This window comes from Meriones unguiculatus, chromosome 14 (assembly GCF_030254825.1).
Source record: "Meriones unguiculatus strain TT.TT164.6M chromosome 14, Bangor_MerUng_6.1, whole genome shotgun sequence".
Classification (NCBI taxonomy): Eukaryota; Metazoa; Chordata; class Mammalia; order Rodentia; family Muridae; genus Meriones; species Meriones unguiculatus.
The window spans coordinates 86294351-86317136 of record NC_083361.1 but is presented as its reverse complement, the minus strand read 5'-3'; the positions used below and the strand labels follow the sequence as shown (position 1 = coordinate 86317136).

The 22786-nt window shown below is 52.4% G+C and overlaps 1 protein-coding gene and 1 long non-coding RNA gene across 6 annotated transcripts; one reads left to right on the top strand and one right to left on the bottom strand.

Moving 5' to 3' along the window:
• Positions 1-4098: 4098 nt before the first annotated feature.
• On the bottom strand, positions 4099-7324 carry LOC110550797 (uncharacterized). 2 transcript variants are annotated; one of them, XR_009585644.1, is made up of 5 exons: positions 7165-7320; positions 6785-6976; positions 6097-6252; positions 4637-5792; positions 4099-4344 (listed from the first exon to the last, which is right to left on the bottom strand). It is a non-coding gene; the product is annotated as an uncharacterized LOC110550797 (long non-coding RNA). The 2 variants fall into 2 exon arrangements; XR_002476540.2 differs by having other exon boundaries at positions 6097-6976; positions 7165-7324.
• Positions 7325-7463: 139 nt separating this feature from the next.
• On the top strand, positions 7464-22385 carry P2ry2 (purinergic receptor P2Y2). 4 transcript variants are annotated; one of them, XM_021640993.2, is made up of 3 exons: positions 7464-7737; positions 14942-15117; positions 20324-22385. In XM_021640993.2, exon 3 carries the CDS (start codon positions 20328-20330, stop codon positions 21450-21452), a length of 1125 nt encoding a protein of 374 aa, XP_021496668.2. In that variant the 5' UTR covers positions 7464-7737; positions 14942-15117; positions 20324-20327; the 3' UTR covers positions 21453-22385. The 4 variants fall into 4 exon arrangements, with proteins under 4 accessions (XP_021496668.2, XP_021496669.2, XP_021496670.2 ...); XM_021640994.2 differs by having other exon boundaries at positions 7464-7939; XM_021640995.2 differs by lacking the exon at positions 14942-15117.
• Positions 22386-22786: the final 401 nt, after the last annotated feature.

Genomic DNA, 22786 nt, shown 5'->3' with positions numbered 1-22786 from the left:
AGTCCTGACGTCTGACTGTTCGTTCTATCCTCATTTGGGGTGGGTCCCAGCTGTGTCGGGTCAGCATTTGGGGTCCTGACTCTTTACTGCTTTCATATCTGGACGTACAATGCAAGGACCTGATGAATGCGCTGGAAGTCATCTCAAGCAATTTGCTTATTTTTTATGTGATTTAGAAGCATTGTTGTTTTTTTTTTGTTTGTTTGTTTGTTTACTGCTGTGTGTGTGCCTGAGTTTGTGTATATGTATCACATACCTACAGAACCTGTAGAAATTGAAGAGGTGTTAGACACCTGGAACTTTAAGCCTCTGTGTAGGTGCTAGGAAGTAAATGCTCGTAACCTTGGAGCCATCTCTCTTGCCCTGAGATGCTGTTCTTTAGAAGGAGTCAAAATAATGAGCCTGGCAGTGTACACCTGTAATTCCAATACTCAGATGGAAAACAAGAGGCTCGGAGTTGAAGGCCAGCCTCGGCTACATATGGAGGCTACACTACAGAAGACCCTGTCTCTAACCATCACCACCAACAACAAAAATCCCAACATGTCTTACAGGTCTAAAAATAAATGCTTAAAGCAAAATAACAGCCATATCTTCTGCACCTTAATATTCTGGAAAGAGTTTGTCTTTATTTTGAAACAGGGCCTCCTGTAGTCCAGGCTAGTCCTGAACTCTTGATCCTCCTGCTTCTATCTCTCAAGTGCTGAGATTCCAGGCATGCGCCATCACTCCTGGTTTAGAGTTGAATTTGTTTGTTTAAATTTTGAGATAGACTGTTATTCTGTAGCCAGGCTGGCCTTCAGCATTCCACTCACCTGCCTTAGACTATCAAGTGCTGGACTCATGGGCATATATCACTATGTTCATTTGAGTTAAAGAGTAAATTAAAATGCAAGGGGAGATTGCTGAGTGGTTAAAAGGATCAGCACTCCAGAACCCATGGAAGTTAGGTGGGCACAGCAGCCCACACCACAATTCCAGCCTAGGAAGGTAGAGACAAGGGATTCCCAGAGCAAGCTGGTTATTGAGATTAACCAATCCACAGCTCTGGTTTTGGTTGTGAGACACTGCTAGAAGATGACTTCCCACATCAACCTGGGGCCTCCGTATGCAAACCCACAAAATGTCCCCTCACACATGCAAACATGAACATACACACAAAAACAAGTAAAAATAGTTTAAAAGTTAAAATGCGATCATTAACTGGTTATAAAATTATAAGAAAAACTGTGTGTGCGCGCGTGTGTGTGAGAGAGAGAAAGAGGGAGAGAACTGAATTTAAAGGGAAACATTAGCTTAAACACCTCACATTATTTGAAAAGAATGATAGTGAAATAGGAGGCAGGCATGGTAGCTCACACATTCAGTCTTAACGTTCAGTAGACAGAGGTTGGATTGCGGCAAGTTGGAGACCAGACTGGTTTACACAACAAATTCTGTGTTGATCAGGACTACAGAATGACTTCTGTCTCAGTACGTACATGAATAAATAAATAAATAATAAACAAATAGAGATAATAAGCATTTACTTCACAAACCTTTAGAAAACGAACAGGAAATAAAACCAAAACAAACTAACGAAAGTTACTTCAAAGTAAAGAGGAAGAAACAACAAAGGTCCAAGTCATTTCTTGGTAAATTGATAGTCCTGGCAAACAAATCCAGGTAAATTTTGTTTGCTGTTTAAAAAATGTTTTTCTTGTGTACATGCATTCTGTCCTGCCTACATGCATGTCTGTGCACCATGTATATCCGTGATGCTCTTGAAGACCAGAAGGGAGTGCTGGACTCCAGCAGGGTCCTGGAGTTGCAGGCAGTGTTGTAAGTCAGCCATCTCTCCAACCCCAGTTTTGTTTTAAGACAGGGGTCTTTCTCTGTAGTCAGGCTAGCCTCAAATTTGCATCTTCCTTCTTCCTGAGTGATAGGACCACAGTTGTGTGCCACCACTCCCAGATCCCTGGGAGTCTCTTAAACTCTCTGGATAATGACCTCTGCTGCTCTGGATTCCTTGTCTTTGGAACTCAGGAACCAAACTGATTGAGGACGTGTCTGAGGTAGCTAGTAGCTACACTGTTTCCTGTATTCTTGCTTTCCACAGCTGCAGACTGTAAGACTGTAAGCCCTACCCTGTAAGACCCAGCTCAATTGTTGCCCGCCTCCCAGCTGGGCTTTGTGGATGCAAACAACTAACCACACGAGTCAGCATGAGGTGAGCACTTGGAGACGGGGGAAATCCAGCATTTGTGGAAGAGTGGCTTGGTGTGTTAATGGATGAAGTTAAACCCAGAGGAAGAAGATCGCTGACTACTGAAGGATTTCAGCCCTCAGTGAAGCAGGGGTAGAACGCCTCAGACGGACAGGAGAAGCACAAGGCTGTGTGTGTAAAAGGACTGAGGTGTGGACCATGGTGGGATGTCCAGGTGACGCTGGTACAGGGCACTGGTGAGGAGAGGAGCAGCTGCTTACTCAAGGCTTTAGTTGGAACACTAATGGATTATGTCTTGTATGCCTCTGGCTGATGGAAGCCAGATTTTGAGACTGGAACTGCCTTTAATGAAATAGGAGCCCACACAATGAATAGTCTGGGGGCACACTGCCAGGGAGGGGCTAGGGCAGACTGCCCTCGTGGAACACTGTAGATCTGGGGCCTGGAACACAGTGTTTGGGCCCATCCAGATTTGATTCTTCCTACTGACCATTTTGTGACTTCTACGTGCCACTCCCAACTCCCATTCCAACGAGGGGGGATTGGGAGGTAGGGCCTGGCAGCTCCCTGCTTGCCACGTACATCTTCACTCTGCTTCATCCACACTTTAGCCCCGCCCCCACAGGGACACTATGGTCAAGTCTTTGTGTGTCTGCACAATGGCCATCTCTGTCCTGAGCAGCCTCTTCCATATCTGCGCCTGTCTCTGTCAATTGCTCAGGTTCCCTCCCCTCCGCCTCTCTGATCTTGGCTTCCCCCAGTGAGTCTCTGTATGACACGGATGAAGTCATTGACTTCTCTGACACAAGGTTTCAAGGTTCAGCTCTTGAGAAGGAAGAGAAAAGTACTGGGGCTGGAGAGCTGGCTCAGTGGTCATGGATGCTTGCTGTTCTTCCTGGGGACCAGGGTTCAGTTCCCAGCATCCACATCAGGAGGCTCACAACCACCTGGAATGACGCCTCTAGAGCATCTGACAGCATCTGATACCTTCTTCCGGCCTCACACACACCTCAGCCAACACACACACCTAAAAATAAGATCTTTCTTAAACACAAAAATTCAAGAGGCTCAGTGATGAAAGTCCTTGATACTTTTTTAGAGGGCCCAGGTTTGCTTCCTAGAACCCACACAGAAGCTTAAAACAATCTAACTCAAGCCCCAGAGGCTCTGATGCTGTCATCTGACTTCCATAGATACCAGGCACATGCGTGGTCCAAAGACATACATGCAGTCAAAATACCATATACATAAAATAAAATTTTAAGAAGAATCAAATTCTTGCCAAGGCTTTCTCCACCAAAAAGTCGGTGTCCATGGCTTGGGTTGTGTGTGTGGAGGGAGAGCTAGCTCGGTTCAAACCGTGTTTTCTTTGCAAGAGAGGAGCCGAATTTGATCCCCTGAGCCCATGGGAATGTGCTGGGCACGGTGCCACATGCTTGTGTTCTCCGTGCTGCTGAGGCAGAGGCATGAAGAGCTGTTGGGCCTACTGCACTCTTGCCGGTGAGCTCCAGGTCAGTGGGAAAGGAGACCCTGAGGACGACGCCTGAGGTCTCTTTAGGTCTCCATGCAGGTGCAAACACATGTGCACATTTCTCCTGTGCAATCCTCATGCTCACTGACCCTCCCACTCATGTCTCTTCCTCTTCTCTACCTTGGCTGGCCAGATGAAGAAAGAAAGCCTGAGAGCAGGCTGTCTCCCTGGTTGCAAGAGCTGTGTATGATTAGTGCTTGTTTGTTTTGAGACAGGGTCTCTATTGGGTAGCTCTGGCTGTCCTAGAACTAACTCTGGCCTTGAACTCACAGAGATCCACCTGCCTCTGCCTCCTGAGTACTGGAATCAAAGGTGTGCCCACATCCTGCCTAGTACTTGATTTAATACTTCTGACGCCATCTTGAAATTCTTAATGATTTTTTTTTAAGCAAAGGGTCCACATTTTCATTTTATACAGAGTCTTGCAAATTTGGTAGCTGATCTTGCTTTAGGGGAGGTGGAAGGGACCTTTGCCAAGGCAGAGAATCAGGCCTTCTGTATCTCAGGGCTGCCAGCCTGGAGCGCCAACAGCCGGAGCTTCCAGGATTCATTTGCCTTTCAAGCCCTGGTCCTGGTCAGGGAAACTTGAGAAGTACAGTTTCAGTCCCTAAGGAGGGAGGGAGGGAGAGAAAGAGTAAGAGAAGGAGATAGAACCATCCACAACAATCTCAGGAACCAAGGAGACAAGGCTAGATCGTCAGCTCAGCTCTGCATAATGGGAGCTGCCAACACCAAGGCCAGCCCTGATCCGAGAACTCTCTTCAATGCCCTCCAGTGCACAGTTCTGGAGTTAGGGGACCCATAGTATACCCACTGTATGGGCCTTGGTCTCCCTAGATGTGCCATGGGAATGATACATCCTGACTCACAGGGGCCTGGTAAGGATTGAGATGTCTTACCACAGTAGCTAGCACAAAGGAGGTGAGCTAGGGAGTCCTTCTGGAGGTTGGCCACATGACGGGGACAGTGCCAGTGGCTGGACATTCAGCTGTGTGTAGGATGAACTGGGCCCCAACTTCAAAGACATCCCCTCAGAGAGGGAGCTAGCCACAGTGTGCTGAGAGCTGCAACATCTGGAGGAGGTCTTAGAAGATCAATCAATGGTTGGGAGTCAAGAGGAGGCGGTCAAACACAGAGAAGCACAGGGGGAAGAGGGAGTGGCCAGCACTGGCAGGAGGTGAAGGAGGGTGCAGCCTACCTGGCTAAATGGAAGGGAGAGGAGAAGCAGAGAGGGAAAGGCCTGGAGTTGAGGCTGAGAAGCGGGGCTGGCAGAGGGAGCCCCCAAGAGAGTGTGAAGCAGGGAGTGTCAGTGAAGAGAGAGAAAGGCACCATTCCAGCAGTAACGAGGGCTGGAGAGTTGAGGCTAGGCCAGGCAGGGCTCCCCACCCCCACCACAGAGCCTCAGGGCAGAAGGCTTTCTCTGGGGAGATGAGAAAAGTCAGAGAGGGAAGATGAGGATGCCTGCCAGGAGGTAAATGCTTGCTCCGGCTGGAGAGACAGGAAGACTTCTAATGTGAGGTGGGCTGGGGGGCCAGAGCAGGGGCTTTGCCGTCCCCTCCTGAGCTTCTGCTGCTAATGCAGCTGCCCCTGTGGCTTCATTACAGCACATGGGGACCATTACGGGGCCTAGGTCTTACCATTAGCCTGCTTTGGCTGCGAAGTTCAGGGAGATGCCCTCAGTGCCATTCTCCCCTTCATAGGATACTTACTGTGACTCACTGGGCTTCCATTTCCTGGCTGGATCAATATAGGTTTTCAAGCCTTTCAGTCACAAAATCTCAAGTTGTGAGTAAGTAAAAATATGAAAGCAAAGGTGCTCAAGTTGGAGTGGGGTGGGGTGGGGAACAGCACTGGGGATGGGGAATCTGCTGGATTTGGTGGGCTATAAAATCTGACTATTAATTTGTCGAGGAAAGCATCAGGGAACCTAGCCTCCCAGGCTTTTCTGAGAGGGGATACTCACTCCTCAGACCCAGGAAGCTCGGGATGGTGGGTAGATCGTCAGCTAAATCCAGACAATTTAGTCAGAACAGCAGGTGAGGAGTGTTTAATGCACTGTGCAGAAAAGAGAACAGAGCCAGGCATGGTGGCACATGCCTAGAATACCAGCACTCAAGAGGCTTCATCAGGAGGACTGCTATGAGTTCGAGGCCAGCCTGAGCTACAGAGTGAGTTCAAGGACAGTCTGGCCTACATAGAGAGATCCTTGCTCCTAAGGAAGGAAGGAAGGAAGGAAACAGAGAGAGAAAGAGAAAGGCTGAGCCTTAAAAAGCACTCACAGAAAAGGTGGAGGAAGACTTGAATCTGAATACTCAGGCTTCACTAGGTCACCTGACATGAAAGCTCAGATGTCATGTACCTCTGGAATGTAGTTTCTTTGGCTGGAAGTAGAGGAATTGGACCACAGCAAGTGCAAAGTCCAAGACTGGCCACTGGCCATCCTGTGGGTCTTCTAGAGGTTAGGACCAATCCTGGGTCCTGGAGCAAGCAGCAGTAACCTCAGAAGGCTCGGTGGCTCAAAAGGGAGATTAGGGAAAGGAAATCAGTGGGGGTTTCAATAACCAGAAAGACTTCCCTCACACTAGGACCCTAAAGCAAGGGTGGCTTTGGAGACATCTGGGTCTGGAAGCTGCCTGCACCAACTCCCACGGCCAGCAGAGGTTAGACAAGGCGCCTTTGTGTCTCCTATGTGAAAGGCCCGGGAGGCTGCAGAGAGGCTCAGTCACACAGCTCTGTGGGGCCACCCTTCTCACTCTGCACAACGCTGCAGCAGCACCCCTTCTGAGCCCCCGCTGGGGCTGGGAGCCAGACTCTACTCAGCTGATAGGCAGCTAGCAAGGCCTACAGCCCAAGGCAGAGAGCAAGCTCTCTGGCCGCAGAAAAAGGCTCGTTCTGAACTTGCGCGTTCATTTGGCTGTCCCAAGACACCCTGGATGGACACTGGAAGACGGAGCGTGAAAAGACTGGTTCCATTTCACAGAAAATGAGTCCCCCGAACTGGACTGGAGCTAGAGCAAGGTCTCTCAGTGTTAAAGCTGAGAACTTACACTCAGATTCCTAGGCAGACACTCATTCATCCACCCATTCACAGGACTGTAACCGAGGGACGGCTGAGGTACGCCTTGCCGTTTTGTGCTCAGATAGTACCGGGACAGAAACGGGGCTCTTCAGAGCAGGGCAGAGAAAAGAACTGAGGCAATTCAAGACGAGAGACCAAACTGAACCGGGTCTTCAGGGACCTGTTGGTGAAGTGAAGGAGAAGCGAAAGCAGATGGAAGTGGTGAAAACGGCAAAGACCCTTCCTGGCTGCAGGAGGCCAGAGCAGGTCCATTAGTAATGAGCCGAGCTGGGCGGTGGCCTAGGGGAGGCTGCAGGTCAGTATAAAGGTCCTGGGCCGCGACAGGAGCCACGCCAACACCAAGCAAACCTTGTAAAACCTGGGCGTCTCTGCAAACCAGTGTTCAGGGCAGGTGGCCTCTGCTCAGCCAGGACGGTCTCCTTCCGTCCCTCCCTGCTCAACTTGCTGACCCGTGGCCGCACAGCCGGGCGCGTCCCCAAGCCGCTGACAGACCAGAGGCATCTATCTGGGAGGGTTGGGGGCGGCGTCCGCCCGGAGTGCGCCCCGCCCTCCTGCTCGCTGCCCGGCTACGGGGTGCGGAGCCAGGCGGGGTGGGGCGGGACCGCGGCTCTTCCAGGCACGTGGGACCCCGCGCGGCCGGGCATGGGACTCGGGCCCCGCGGCGGCGGCTCCTGGAGGGGACCAGCGCAGTGGGGAGGTGAGGGGGCCACCTAGAGGGGAACCGACCCGGGGAGAGGTCGCCGGGTGCGGCCCCGGACTGGCGCGCCCGCCGGGCGACTCAGCGCCCGCCAGGGAGAGCCCATTACGTGACTGTCCCGAGGGCCCGGGCTTCCAGACCTTGTACTGCGCAAACTGGACGGTGACAGCAGGCTGCCGGTCGGAGCACTGTTGAACTTTGTTTCCTCTAGAGCGCGGATCTCGGTGAGTGACAGGCACCCTGCAACCTCTACCAGAGTCCCGGGGAAATCTGCCTGTTAGCGGGCTGTGAGCGGCTGCGCTTGACCTAGCCTGTGCGTACCCCGGGCAGAAGTCTGTGGGCAGAGACCCGCGAATCCTGGAGACTTCTTGGGCTTGCGTTCCTGCCTCTCTCCCCAGTCTCTCCGGGCAGCCCACTCCTGCTTAGGTGAGATAAGTTAAGACTTGAATCTGGAAACTTTTAACTTGGCAGGTGGTGCTGCAGGAAGGGTCAGTGCCCCTGAAAGGCAGTATCCTCTTCAGTCGTGTGTGTGTGTGTGTGTGTGTGTGTGTGTGTGCGCATGTGTGCGTGTGCGTGTGCGTGTGTGTGTATGTGTGTGTGTTGCTGATCTCCAGGAGCTAGACCCAGGCCTACATGCTGCTGGGAACTAACCTTTCCAGTTTGGGGATTTGTGGGGCTAGGTGACTGCTGTTCTCAGAACGGCATCCGCAGAGTTCCTGGGTCAGCAGCCTTGTTCTGGATCAAGTTTAGAATAGTGGCTTCTGAAGTTCAGTTTGGGGTCCCAGGAAAGCGTCGGTTACCCGTGGGTGAGGGCGGGAGGAAGGCAGTTCTCTCAACAGCCAGCCTCTAAAAGGGGGCCAGTGCCCGCAAGGTCCCGCATGAGGGATGGCACAGGCCCCGCTGCGGGGCCTGCCACTCCTCTCCAAGCTTTGGATTCCCCTGGGTTTCCGGGAGCCGGGAAGGCGGGCATACGGAACAATCCTCAGAGAAGGCTTCCCAGGAGTGGAGTGGGGTTGTGGTCTTTCCGGTTTGCCTCGCGCCCACATCTGCCAGGAACCAGCTGAGAGTGAGAGCACATCAGCCAAAGCCTCACGGGTGACACCCGGAGATCTTTAATTTCTTAATTAAAAAATATGTATATTCATCTGTAATCTTTCTTCTGTTTAACTTACAAGTACTTATGCTACTATTGAAGCGTTGTTGAATTGTTACTTGTTACAGTTTATAAAAATCCCTCATTTTATCCTCCTAAAGGCCCCATGAGAAAGGAACTATATTACCTTTATTTTGTAGATGAGAAAACAGGGTCTTGGAGAATGTCTTATTCAAGGTCACAAAGCCAGATAAAACCTGGGACTCCTGCCTGCCTGCTCCAGCTGAGCTTTCCCTGTCCAGGACCAAAGCTTCAAGATGAGGGTATACCACTTGTTTCTAGGCTGAAGGGAGTTTGAATGCTACAGGTTCTCGCTCTCTCTCTCTCTCTCTCTCTCTCTCTCTCTCTGCTCTGGAGCTCACCATAGGGACCAGGGACCAGGCTGACCTCAGACACACAGAGTTCTGCTCATAACCTAACTCTGGAGCTCTGAGATTAAAGGCATGCACCTCGCTGCTTGGCTGCCCCCAGGAGCCTTTCTTTGGGGCTCCGTTGTGGTCTAATTGCCCAGCTGTTTATGGGATAGTAGCTGTATCCCCAGGTCTGCTCATAGGACCAGGAAGATCTTGCTGACCTGATGATTAAGAAGTGCCCTCCAGTGTATCTCTTCTCTCTCCTAACTTCCTTCCTTAGGCCTGTCTGTGCACCCCTAAAACCCATACTTTCCCTGAAATGCCCTTGGGTCCCTAAGCCACCAGTAGGGCCTAATAGGAAGAACATGCATGCAGGGCCCTCCTTAATCTCTAGAGAAGCCAGGTAGTGTTATAGAGCCAGACCATCTCTGCCTCATCACCCAGCACAGGTGCGGTGCATGGCAGATGCCAGGGAGAAGATGGAAAATGAGCGGCCAGGTGCAGTGGGTATTTAGATGAGGACAGACCTGTTTCATGAAGAGCCACCATAGTGGGCACTCCTGCCCTGAGAAGGGGTCTTACGTAGCTTATGCTGGCCTTGAGCTCAGTCTGTAGAATGACCTTAAACTCCCAGTCCTCCTGCCTCTACCCCTTGAATGCTGGGCTTGTAGGTATGCACCCGTTATGTTCGGTGCTGGTAATCAAACCATGGCTTCTTGAGTTCTAGGTAAACATTCTACCTACTGAGCTACATCCTAGCCCTGAGTGAGGGGGGGAGAGAGAGAGAGAGAGAGAGAGAGGCTCCTCTATCGCCCTGTCATCGCCAGACCCTGAGGCCTGCTTCAATCTTGGTATAGAATGCGTATCAGGATTCTCTGATGCAGACAATGTCATCTTGGACCCTGCTGGGCCCACCTCCATTTTGGTGTCCTGTCCCTGTCATTGAGGAAGACACACCTAGACACTAGGCCTCCCTCTGGCTTGTATGGTTACAGTCTCCTAGAGAGTGCCTCACCTCCAGTTCTATTTGTAAGACAGACTTCGGCCAAGCGTCGGCTTGGGATGGAAAGGAGGCTCACGAGGAATCCCAAGCCTGTACCATTAGAAGTACAATCTCCTCGGTGGTCACCTACCCTCCCAACTCCCCGGTACTAACCACAGTGCCAGCCCTGAAAATGCCTTCCCTTTGTAAGCTGGAGAATAAGCCCTCAGCTTGGCATTTGAGCCCTTATGAATTCCTTGGCCCCCACACATTCCATGCCACCTAACCCTTCAAGCCAGCTACTTGTGACCGACTGGCACTTCCTCAACAGCCTGTACCTTCACCCACTGAGTCCTGGCTTGTGCTTCCTTCTTTCTCGTCTCTGTCTTCTTGATAACCCTGGGTTGTCTTTTAAGGAGCAATTCCTTGGGGAAGCTCCCCCTGACCACCTCCCCGAGACACACATTGTCTCTGGCTCTGTGACCCCTGAGTTCCCTTTGGATATGGTTGGATCTCCCAAGATGACCTATCCAGCCCTGGGTCTTTTCCCAAAGCTTGGCTTTCAGAGCTCACCCTCTGAAGCCACGCAGGCAGAGAGGCATAGGCAGGTATTTGCTGGAGCTTTGTGGCTCTTTGTCCTTTCAGCTATGGTTGTGCTACTCTGAGCACGAACTCCTGGGGCTCTGAGAATCTCAGCTGAAGGCTTTTCAGAGCCACAAGAAACAGAACTTTGGATGCAGCACCTGCTTCAGCAGGCGAACTGAAGGAACAGCATGGGATTCGGGCACTCTTGGGGTCAGACCCAGAGTCACTGGCCTGGAAATATTCCATAAGAGCTCTGAGGAGGCGGTGTTGGCCGTACAGCCTCCTGTGCATCCTGTGATGTGTGCCTCGAGCCTCCCAGCTCATAAGCCGAATGCTTCCTGCCCCTCCCCAGGCTTGGACCATGACCTCTGTCTCTGTGCTGGGGATCCAGGGCAGATTAGATTAGAAGTGTCGTGGGATCCTAGGATTCAGTGTTTTCCTGCCACGATGGGGAGATGCTGCCTGCAAGGAGGATTGTGCACATCTTGCTCCCCGGGGGACCTCATCACTCCCTGGTCCTATTTGCTCTTCATGAGCTGTCCCGAGGGTCTGTGACTCTTCCAGCTTGACCAATAAAGAACTCACACTCATCAAGCCTGTGATCCCAGCACTCAGGAAGGCAGAGGCAGGTGGATCTCTGTGAGTACGAGGCCAGCCTGGTCTACAAAGTGAGTCTAGGACAGCCAAGGGCTACACAGAGAAACCCTGTCTTGAAAAAAAAAAACAAAGCTCACACTCAGAGACTGGGTCTACCCAGACTGCACAGCAAAACAGGCCCCAAGTTGGAGCCTGAACCCAGGGTTCTTGTTTCTTGGGCCTCACTGCAGGCACGCAGGGGAGGAGTCCGGGACCCTGTGGTTCCATTTCACCCATCTGTGAAGTCCTGTGCTGCACTTGGCTGAGCTGGGCCAGGAAGGATCAGGGGTTTGGAGTCCTGTGCTAGCTAGGTAGGCCCTTTCTCCTTAGGGGTCTCAGCCTCGGTGAGTGGCTCCCACAGCAGAGCTCTGGGGAGGGTCGTCTAGGGAAAGTGCTGCAGAGCTCAGGGACTTCCTAGAAGGAAGGCCTCACAGCACACACACACACACACACACACACACACACACACACCCCGTCCTACACCATCAGAGGCCACCCTTGAGCTGTGTCCCCAGGCTAGGCCTATGCTCAGCGCTCGGTCTCATGATGTAACATGCGGAGGGAACTGCTATCCTATAGCCCCGTGGTGGACATTTGGGTGGGTGGGTGGACAGGCAGTGACTTCTAGGCTCCTGATCCTCGGATGCCCAGACCGCCCTGTACTACACACGGACCACAGAGGGGCTTAGCTGGTTAGCCGTCTCGCCCAGCTTTTGGATCACTCCTCTCTCCAACCGCCCCAGGCCTACTCATCTGTCTAGCCACAAGTCGGGTGCTGTTCCTCCAGGAAACCTTCCCTGGCCACCAGCGCCTCCTTTCCCAGCAGGGCCTCCTTGGCTTCCTTCAGGCCACCCTGATTGTCATTCTCTGTTTCTGGGTGTGCATCCTTGACCTTGACAATGAACTTCTTGAGACTGGGGGAGAACGCAGTCTCAGAGTCACCAGGTAATCCGCACAGGAACAAGCCTGCGGAACAGAGGGGGGTGCAGAGGGCTCTGGAGCTCCTTCCTCCTGAGGATGACTGGGAGTGCCAGGTGCTCATCTTAGGTCAGCTGTGCCCTCGCCACTGTGCCCTCCCCTGAAATTCCTGCAGGCGTGCTTCTTTGGGGGTACCCCATCCCTCTTGTCTCTGCTCTACATAGCAACCTGCTCTCTTGTTATTCTGTAATGTGAGAGTGAGTTTTTGTTGTTGTTGAGCTACCTCAACAGCTCACAAGCAGGTTCTGCTCCGTTAAGAAGAGACTGGCATGTGGGCTGCGGGACTGGCAGCCCTGTCCATCCAACAGCTTCGAAGGGCAGAACAGATTCCCCGCCCACCCTGTGTTCTCTCCTGCCTCTTGATGCTGTCCTAAGTCCAGGTCCTCAATTACCCTCCAGAACTTTCTTCCTGACAAAGGCAGGGGCAGCAGGGGGTTTCTGGGGTGTAACAGGACTCTCTCCCCTGCCAGGCTGGACAGGGTCCACCAGCCTAGCAGGTGGCACATTCCAGAGCCACCTTAGTAGAGGAGCTGGAATGTTGTCCAACCACCCAGGAAATTCCGCTGCCAGCCTAGAAATGGCCCAACTTCTTCCTCTTGGCTTTAGACTCACCAGCCTGGGACTAGTGAGGAAAGAACCAGGGGAGGCAGGGCAAGAGCAGAGGCAGGGGCTCTCCCTGCTGGGCTTGGCTCCGCCTGTGACTCTCTGGGGGTCTTGAGCGAGACCTTAAGAAGCCGATTGCCATGTGCGTGAGAATGGAAACAGTGCAGAGGGGGACTTTGGATGTTAACCTGGCAGCACGAGGGAGCTGTGGGAGGGTCTGAGCTCAGGTGGTCATGTACTGAAAGGTGGGCATCAGGAAGACGATGGACTGAAGAGTTAAGGTTGGAAAGGCAGGGCAGAGGGAGGCAAGGACTGCAGCCCAGAGGAAAAGGTTAGCCCTGTGTCTGCTTCGGGCAAAGGGCATATAAGGTACATCTAAGGAAGTCTGCTGGTCTAACTGGTATTATTTGGTGAGTGGTGGACAGGGTGGAGAACTGAGAGATGGCCACCTAGAAGGACTGTAGGGGCCTTTGAGAAAGTGGCACCTCCTGAGGACAGGCCTCAGGGTGTGCACAGAGAGGGGCAGGGTGAGAGGGGGAGCTCAACTTGCCACCAGACTCTTGAGCAGACAGCCAGATAGCAACCCACGCTCTGAACCGTGTCAGCCTAAGATGCCAGGGTTAGGGTTAGTGCATCAAGTCATCACTGGCTAGGAGGCTCTTCCCGGCCCTCTCTTGGATTTCTTCCTGCAGCCACCCATCTCCTTTTGCTCTGCCATCTTTACACTATACCTACAGCTTGGGGGCTCCACTCCCCCATTGTTGAGACAGTAAGAAGATGGGGAAATATATTCAGAGGGCTGGAAGCATAGTTCAGTTGTAGAGCACTCGCCTAGATGCTTCAGGCCCTGGGTTCAATCCCTAGCACCCAAAACCAAACAAGAAAGAAAGAAAGAAGAAAGAAAGGAAGGAAGGAAGGAAGGAAGGAAGGAAGGATAAAGAAAGAGAAGAGTGTGTGGTGTATGTGTGTCTCACAACTGTTAAAATACTTGCCTAGCATACCTGAAGCCCTAGGTTGTCTAGCCCCAGCCCCACATAAACACGACGTGATGGTGCTGGGTGAGGTGGCACACGTCTGTAATCCCAGCACTCAGGGAGGCAGAGGCAGGCAGATCTCTGTGAGTTCAAGGCCAGACTGGTCTAATAAGCAAGTCTAGGACAGCTTGGGCCACACAGCGATACCCTATCTTGAAAAAGAAAACAACAACAAAAAAGAAACATGAGGTAATGGTACATATCTATAATCCCAGCACTTGGGAGGTAAGGGGAGCAGAATCAGAAAGCCAAGTTCATCCTCAGCTACACAGTGAGTTTGAGATGTATAGAGCTCTGTCTCAAAAGAAAAAAAATTACCCAGGAGGCTCCTGGTGGCTGCTGGGACCTGTCCACACAGAAGGTTCCTTCTGCCAGGCAGCTGTCTTCTCTCTAGCAGGTGCCAAATGCCCCCTGTGCCCGTTGGATGTGAGGGGCTCTCAGCTCAGCTCCGTCCTTGAGTTTCCTCCTCCATCAAATGGGGATTCAGCAGAGAGGCTGGACCAGGCCCCATCTAGACCACGCCAATAAGCCCCCGCATGTGTACATGAATGTGAAAGTGTGTGTTCTGGGGTGTGTGTTCTGGTCTATGGTGTTTGTAGCTGTGTGTCCAGGCGTGGTGTATGTGCATACGTATAACACCTGTGGAGGAATGTCTAGGTGTGAATCGGAGGGGACTCTAGTCAGACACCTGTCCTGCTCAAAAGTATGTTGAACTCATGAATGCTGTATGCCAGGCCAAGAGGGTATCGACCAGTTCCTGCTGTGGGGCTGAAGTGCAGAGCCAGGACTGAGGGAAAGGACACTGGAGACTTGGCTCAGCTTTGCAAGCTATCAGCCTTCCACAAGGCCTCCTTCCTGTGAAGGGGTGTGGGAGAGGGAGGCTATGAACAGCCCATTCCTGGAACTTATGTGCCAGCAGGGGATAGCAGGGTGTGGGGGTGTGCAGAGGGCACTGTGGCCAGGCAAGCATGCCGTGTCTCCTCCTGGCTTCTTCGGGGCCACAATTAAGGCAAAGGAGGCAATCTGTGGAGGAAGAGAAAGAGAGAGGGAGAAAAGAAACATGGCCAGGCTGACAAATTCTTTCTCATCCCTGCGTGTCTACAGGAGCCCTCCAGGCAGCTGCTTGCCCTGAAAAATGCCGGAGGCTGGGCCAGGCCCCAGGCCTGGGAACCTGTTCTTCCGGTTTCCTGCCTCAGCTGGTCCAGGCCTGTGCATTTATGAGTGAAGAACTGACGCAGGTGCTGAGCATCCTCACCACACCAAGAGCAGGAGCTGATCAGGTGTGCGAGGCGGGCCGCTGGCTGGCAGGCATTTTTTCTGTGTGTGCATTGAATTCTGCTTAATCAGCGGGATCCGAGGCAGGGACCCTGCTCTGCTCTCTTATCCCAGGCTCTGGAGCCAGACGGCCCTTGGCATCAAGACTAGTTTTTTCTAATTCCTTCCACTATAACCAAAACGAATAGTTGAACCACTGTGCAGATATTTACCAGGGACTGTGCCCTGTGGGAGCCGCTTAAACCTAATCTGATGGCTACCAAGCAGGAAAGGTAGCAGAAGGGACTACAGCGCACGGAACTGAGACTGAGCCGGAGACGGGCCAAGTAAAGTATGAGGTTGCCTTAGCCTGCTGACCCATCCCTAGAATGCCATTCCCAGATGGTTTCCCTGGCTCTAGGAGAGGGGGCAGGACAGGATCTTCTGGGTTCTGTCATGTTGGACGGAAGGGAGTGTAGGACCCCTCTGGGGCCCACTTGGGCGGGCTGGGCCCATAGCTCTTGGGCTCAGTTCTTCTGGGTTCTCACAGCCACTAGAGCAGCATCTGCTCATTCATTCATCCCTTCTTTCCTGCACAACTGCTTGCAGGTTGGGCCTCTTGCTGGGTACAAAACCATCATGTGGATCCAGCCCTCAAAGGAATGTGTTGAGGTGCGGTAGAAGGACAAATTACCATAAGGCTGCAGAAATGTCCCTAGGGACTGGTGAACTGAGAAAGTTCACTGATAAGGGACATTGAGAAAGAGCCTGGAGAAACTGGTGGGATGAGTCTGTAAAGGATCGTTCTGGAAAGGCTCTTGGGACAGTCAGGACAACATGAACAAACGTGAGGGTGCCTGGAAGGGTTGGTTCACGTCTTCATTAAACTGGGAGTTCTTGGGACATGGCCAGACAGAACTGGCCATAGCAGAGCCAGCCAATATGAGGGGACGAGTCTCCATGGAGCTGAGGTCAGTAGAGATCAGAAGCTGGTGCTGAGGGAGAGGGCTGGGGGCTGGCAGGATGGGCTTTACAGGCTAGTGAGCTGGCCCAGGGAAGGAAAGGACGGCCAGGGTCAGTCTGGAACAGGGCCATTGTGATAGAGTTCCCAGCTGGCGTGGAGGGCAGAGGCCAGGATGTCTTAAAACAGGTGGAAAGGGAAGCTTCTTGGTTCTGGGGACAAGGAAGTTTCCGCCCTGCCTTTCAGGGTCAGAGATTCCACCAGCAGAGAACAGCAGGAAGCCCTGTGAATAGGCGCAAAGAGAGTGGAGAGCTGATGCTGCCCCCGAGGCTGCCTCTGAGTGGACAGCAGTGGTGGGGAGACGGCAGTGCAAAGGTTAGAAGAGGCCACTCTGTGTCCAGTGTAGCAACGCTCCTCCTGAGGGGGCCACTACCATTCTCTGGGGTGGGGATCTGACCCTTGAGACAGAGGAGGACTTCTTACCTGGGACTCTTAGGTTCAGTCTGCTGCTGTCTTTCCATCCAGGGTCCCTGCTCCCTGCCTGCAGCTGAGAGTGGTGTTCTTATTGTCATTTGTTTTGTTTTGTTTTGCTCTGCTTTAAACAAAGAGAATGTAGATTTATTGTGGAAAAGTGAGAAAAGGAGTACCACCAAGGGAGGAATACTACAGTTTAAAAAAAACAACAACAACTTTTTGTTGTTGTTAAATTTACCATTTGTTGGGGCTGGAGAGGTGGCTTAACTGTTCTCTTTCAGAGGACCCAGGTTTGAGTCCCACTTGGTAGTTCACAACCATTTGTAACTTCAGTTCCAGGGAAGCGGATGGAGTGACATAGCACACATATATCCAGGAAAAACTCTCGTACACATACATTTTTTTCTTCTTATTAATTACAGTTTATTCCCTTTGTATCCCACCTGTAGCTCCCTCCCTCTTCCCCTTCCAATCCCACCCTCCATCCCTCTTCTCCACCCATGCCCCTTCCCCAGTCCACTGATAAGAGAGGTCCTTCTCCCCTTCCCTCTGATCCTAGCCTATCAGGTCTCATCAGGACTGGCTGCATTGTCTTCCTCTGTGACCTGGTAAGGCTGCTCTCCCCTGAGAGGGAGGTGATCAAAGAGCCAGCCAATCAGATTATGTCAGAGACAGTCCCTGTTCCCATTACTAGGGAACCCACTTGAACACTGAACTGCCATGGGCTACATCTGTGCAGAGGTTCTAGGTTATCTCCATGCATGGTCCTTGGTTGGAGCATCAGTCTCAGAAATGACCCCTGTGTCCAGATTTTTTGATTCTGTGCTCTTCTTGTGGAACTCCTGTCCCCTCCAGGTATTTCTATCTCCCCCTTCCTTCTTAAGATTCCCTGCACTCGGCCCAAAGTTTGGCTGAGTCTCAGCATCTCCTTTGATACCCTGCAGGGTAGAGCCTTTCAGAGCCTCCGTGGGAGGCTCCTGTCCTGTTCCCTGTTTTCTCCTTCTTCTGATGTCCATCCCATTGGCCTTTCTGAATGAGGATTGAGCATCTTACCCAGGGTCCTCCTTCTTGATTGATTCTTTAGGTGTACAGATTTTAGTATGATTATCCTATATTATATGTCTAATATCCACATATGAGTGAGTATATACCCTGTGTGTCTTTCTGCTTCTGGGATACCTCATTCAGGATGATCTTTTCTAGTTCCCACCATTTGCCTGAAAATTTCAAGATTTCCTTGTTTTTAATTTCTCAGTAGTGTTCTATTGTATAAATGTACCACAATTTCTGTATCCATTCCTCAACTGAGGGGCCTCTGGGTTGTTTCCAGCTCCTGGCTATTACAAATGAAGCTGCTACGAACATAGTTGAGCAAACATCCTTGTTGTGTACTCGAGCTTCTTTTGGATATATGCTTAGGAGTGGAATAGCTCGATCTTGAGGTAGCACTATTCCTAATTGTCTGAGAAACGCCAGATTGATTTCCAAAGTTTTGTACAAGTTTACATTCCCACCAGCAATGGAGGAGGGTTCCCCATTCTCCACATCCTCTCCAGCATGTGTTGTCACTTGAGTTTTTGATCTTACCCATTCTGATGGGTGAGATGGCTCAGCCGTTAAAGGCTAGGCTCACAACCATAAATATAGACATATACTTTTAAATTAGTATTTCTGGCTCGGTGGTTAAGAGTGATTGCTGCTCTTGCAGAGGATCCACTCCCCAAATGGTGGTTCACAAACATCCCTAACTCCAGTTCCAAGGGACCTGACCCACCTTCTGCTGGTGTGAGGCACACACATGTAAGTTACATGTACATATACACAGACAAAACATTCATATACATAAAATAAATGCATCAAACCATTTTTTATTTATTTTTAAGCTTTTCAATAAAATTAGATTTATCCACACCATCTTGTTCTCTGTAGACATATGACATCATTATTTCAGGAAAAGGAAGGTAAAGGAAGCAAAATACTCACTTTTTACCACATATATTAGGTCATGTTTTGCCATTGAGCCCTTTGGGTAAAGCTTTCCTACTCTAGCCCAGGAAGAGCTGTCGTTTTCTTTTTCATCCACAAACTTCCTACCTGTGAGGGCAGCTGTTTGTTTCTGTTGTGTGTATGTCCATGTCGCACATGTGAAGAACCACTTGGGAGAGGCTCCCCTTCCACCATTCCAGGCCACCTGTCTCAGCCGCAGGTGGCTTTACCTGCTGAGTCATCTCACCGGCCACTCCCCTCCCCCATTGCTTGGAGACAGTGTCTTTCTATATAGCCAGGCTGCTTCAACCTCTATTCCTGCCTCAGCCTCCCGAGTGCTGGGTGGCAGGTGTGGGCCTCCTCACCCTAACTGAAAGAGCTCTGAGTGGTCACAGGATGGTACACAGAGAGGAGGAGAGGTGGTCATCTGCCCGTCAGGCATTCATTGTCCACTGGCTGGTCAGAACCTGTGAACAGGGCCAAGTAGAAGACACAAAGACGGTGGAAAGGCGTCCTGCGCCAGGGAAGGCCTGGAAGAACTAAATTCACTCCACCAAAGAAACCTCCCTCCTCCCCCAATCCCAATGCAACCCCAGACTTCCCTGGACTCTCCGGGAAGGTCACCATGCCGTCTAGCCGTCCCCTCACAGGTGGAGAACAGGACTGCTGTTTGCAGATGCAGAAAGCGCCAGAATACAGGAATAGCACCTTCCTTAACAAAGCTGCCCGAGGGGCTGGAGAGATGGTGGTGAGGAGCACTTGCAGCTCTTGCCGAAGACTGGGGTTCTGTCACCCCAGAGCAGTTTCTATCTCTCCATGCTTCAGCCCCAGTGCATCCTTAACCTCTGCAGGCACCAGCCACACACTCAGACACAGATACACACAGACAAGACACCCACACACATAAAGCAAACGTTAAGAGTCTAAAAGGAGAGTTTACACAAGGAACTGGATGATGGAAGAGGGAGACCCTTGTCAATTCTCCCGGACCCCAGAGACTGGGGGATGGATTTTAAAGCTAGGAGTCTGTGAGGACTCGGGCATGTTGGATGCCCAGACCAGAGAAGCCTCAGTGGGCAGTGGGCAGAGGGCAGAGGGCAGAGGGGTTCAGCAGAGGGTCAATCTCAAGGCCACTTCCTATAATCTGAAGTTTTACCCCTCTGGAACCCCCAGTTCTCAGTTCCAAGCCTTTGAGTCCTTGGTCTTGAAGTATCTGACCCAGGGTTTTAGAGCAAGGGAAAGCAGGTTCCAGAGTAAACATCTCAGACTTTGAAGACCACGTGGCCTCGATCACAACCGCTCAACCCAACGGACACGACAATACAACCCACATGACAGTACAAGTCTTGATTTGGAGTGGGCAGTGGTGGCGCAGGCCTTTAACCCCAGCACTCAGGGAGGCAGAGGCAGGTGGATCTCTGTGAGTTCGAGGCCAGCCTGGTCTACAGAGCTAGTTCCAGGGCAGCCAGGGCTACATAGTGAGACCCTGCATAGGGGGGAGGGGAGTCTTGATTTGGATAAACAAGTGGGTTTTTTGTTTTTGTTTGTTTGTTTGTTTTGTGATAGGGTCTTATTATGTAGCCCAGGCTGCCCAAGCAGACCTTGAACGCAGTTCTCCCGCTTCTTCCTGGTTTAAGCAAATCTTCAGTATGTGTGTTACCGGGGTAGGAACCCAGGGTCCCCTGCACGATAAGCGAGCTGTCTGTGGCCACGGTTAAGCCTGTCATTCTCACCTTCGGCACATGGAAGCAAGGGGGTCCTTCTGAGTTCCAGTTCTTACTGCTTCCTCCCCACACCTCCATTTCCCGCAGGGCAATGGCAGCGGACCTGGACCCCTGGAACAGCACCACCAATGGCAGCTGGGAGGGAGATGAACTGGGCTACAAGTGTCGCTTCAACGAGGACTTCAAGTACGTGCTGCTGCCCCTGTCCTACGGCGTGGTGTGCGTGCTGGGCCTGTGCCTGAACGTCGTGGCTCTCTACATCTTCCTGTGCCGCCTCAAGACCTGGAACGCCTCCACCACCTACATGTTTCACCTGGCGGTCTCTGACTCCCTGTACGCGGCCTCCCTGCCGCTGCTGGTTTATTACTACGCGCAGGGTGACCACTGGCCGTTCAGCACCGTCCTCTGCAAGCTGGTGCGCTTCCTCTTCTACACCAACCTCTACTGCAGCATCCTCTTCCTCACCTGCATCAGCGTGCACCGGTGCCTGGGCGTCCTGCGCCCGCTGCACTCCCTGCGCTGGGGCCGGGCCCGCTATGCCCGCCGCGTGGCTGCGCTGGTGTGGGGGCTGGTGCTGGCCTGCCAGGCGCCCGTGCTCTACTTCGTCACCACCAGTGTGCGGGGCAGCCGCATCACCTGCCACGACACCTCCGCCCGGGAGCTCTTCAGCCACTTCGTGGCTTACAGCTCCGTCATCCTGGGCCTGCTCTTCGCTGTGCCCTTTTCTGTCATCCTGGTCTGTTACGTGCTCATGGCGCGGCGGCTGCTCAAACCTGCTTACGGGACCACAGGCCTGCCCCGGGCCAAGCGCAAGTCCGTGCGCACCATCGCCCTGGTCCTGGCCGTCTTCGCCCTCTGCTTCCTGCCTTTCCACGTCACCCGCACCCTCTACTACTCCTTCCGGTCACTTGACCTCAGTTGCCACACCCTCAATGCCATCAACATGGCGTACAAGATCACCCGGCCGCTGGCCAGCGCCAACAGCTGCCTTGACCCTGTGCTCTACTTCCTGGCCGGGCAGAGACTTGTCCGGTTTGCCCGAGATGCCAAGCCACCCACAGAGCCCACTCCCAGCCCCCAGGCTCGTCGCAGGCCGGGCCTGCACAGGTCTAACAGAAACGACACCGTGAGGAAAATTGTGTCGATCAGCAGTGATGACTCAAGAAGGACAGAGTCCACACCACCTGGGACTGAGACCAAGGATATTCATCTCTAGGTCAGAGCCCCTGGGGCAGGTGCTGGTTCATGTTGGGGATCTGCAGGTGACCAAGGCTTGTCCAGATGGGCTGATGTCCTCAGATACAGATCATCAGCAACTCTCAGTTGGCAGAGGTTCAGGATAGTCAAGAGTAGCAGGACCCCAAAGTCTCCAATCATTTGTATGTGTGAGTTGGGAAATCAGAGCTTAAGGAAGGCAATGCCCCCTGACTCCCACGGGGATGGCTGCCTTTCCTGCCAAGGTACCTAGGCTGAGGTTCAGCCTCCTTCATCCAAGGGAAGAGCAGGCCCAGGAAGGACACAGCCGAGTCTGGGCTAGCTGCCTGGATTCGGAGTGGAAACACGAGATGACCAGCGGACTCTTGGTGGGTAATCAGGGACGAGATCCATGGTGACTCAGGACCTGGGCACTACAGTGGACTCAGCTCAGAGGAAGGACCCTCAGGCCGAGAACAAACACCTGAAAGCTGACGTCAGATCCATCTGGAGGCTGGTGGAAAGTGTAACTTATGTGGAAGGCCATGCCGACCTCTTGGGCTGTGCTCTGCTTCGTGGTCAGAGAATGGGGCGTGGCCTGGGAAGCCGTCAGCACCCTCCCAAGGGCCTGATATCTCTGCCACCCGCCTTCCTAGCACTGCTTTCCGGGAGCCTCGGAGTGGGGATCCCTCTTCAGATCCCCAGGCCAACCCTGCTTTTAGGCCACCTGTCATGTGTACTGTACTATGCCAAGCATGGAGAAGAGTCAAGCAGGGCTCTAGTTCTGGGGGTTGGCTCCCCAGTTCACAGACCCTCACATGTGCTGGTAAATGTTGAACTGTTTAAGAGAACTGGGGTACGGGTGGGGGCTTTTATTTATAACACTGCCAACTGTGGTGCAAAGTAATCCCACTGCGGCCAGTCCAGTTTCAATTACAAATTACCAACACAGTAACCATCTCTCTGTAAAATTTTTGAAAATCAACAACTGGATCTTTCTCCTGCTAGTTAGACAGGACCGCAGGTAACCAAAGGTAGCCTTTGAATTTGCAATGTGGCTGAAGCTGACCTTGAACTCCTTACCCTATGGCCCCCGGTTGCCAAAGTGCTGGGATTACAGGTGGGTGCCACACCTCTCCAACAGCTGGTTCTTAAAAGCAGGTGCAGGGAACTTCAGCACAGACCATATGAGTCGCTGTGTGAGCCCTGGTTGAGGAGGGCTCCCTGGAACACAAGAAAGTGGGCAGGGCCAGCTCTGGGGTTTAGGCAGGAACAGGCAAAGGTGACAGGCCTCACGAGGTCATGGACGGAAGGTCCCTGTGAGGAACCTCTCCCCATTGCATCCTGCCTACCTAC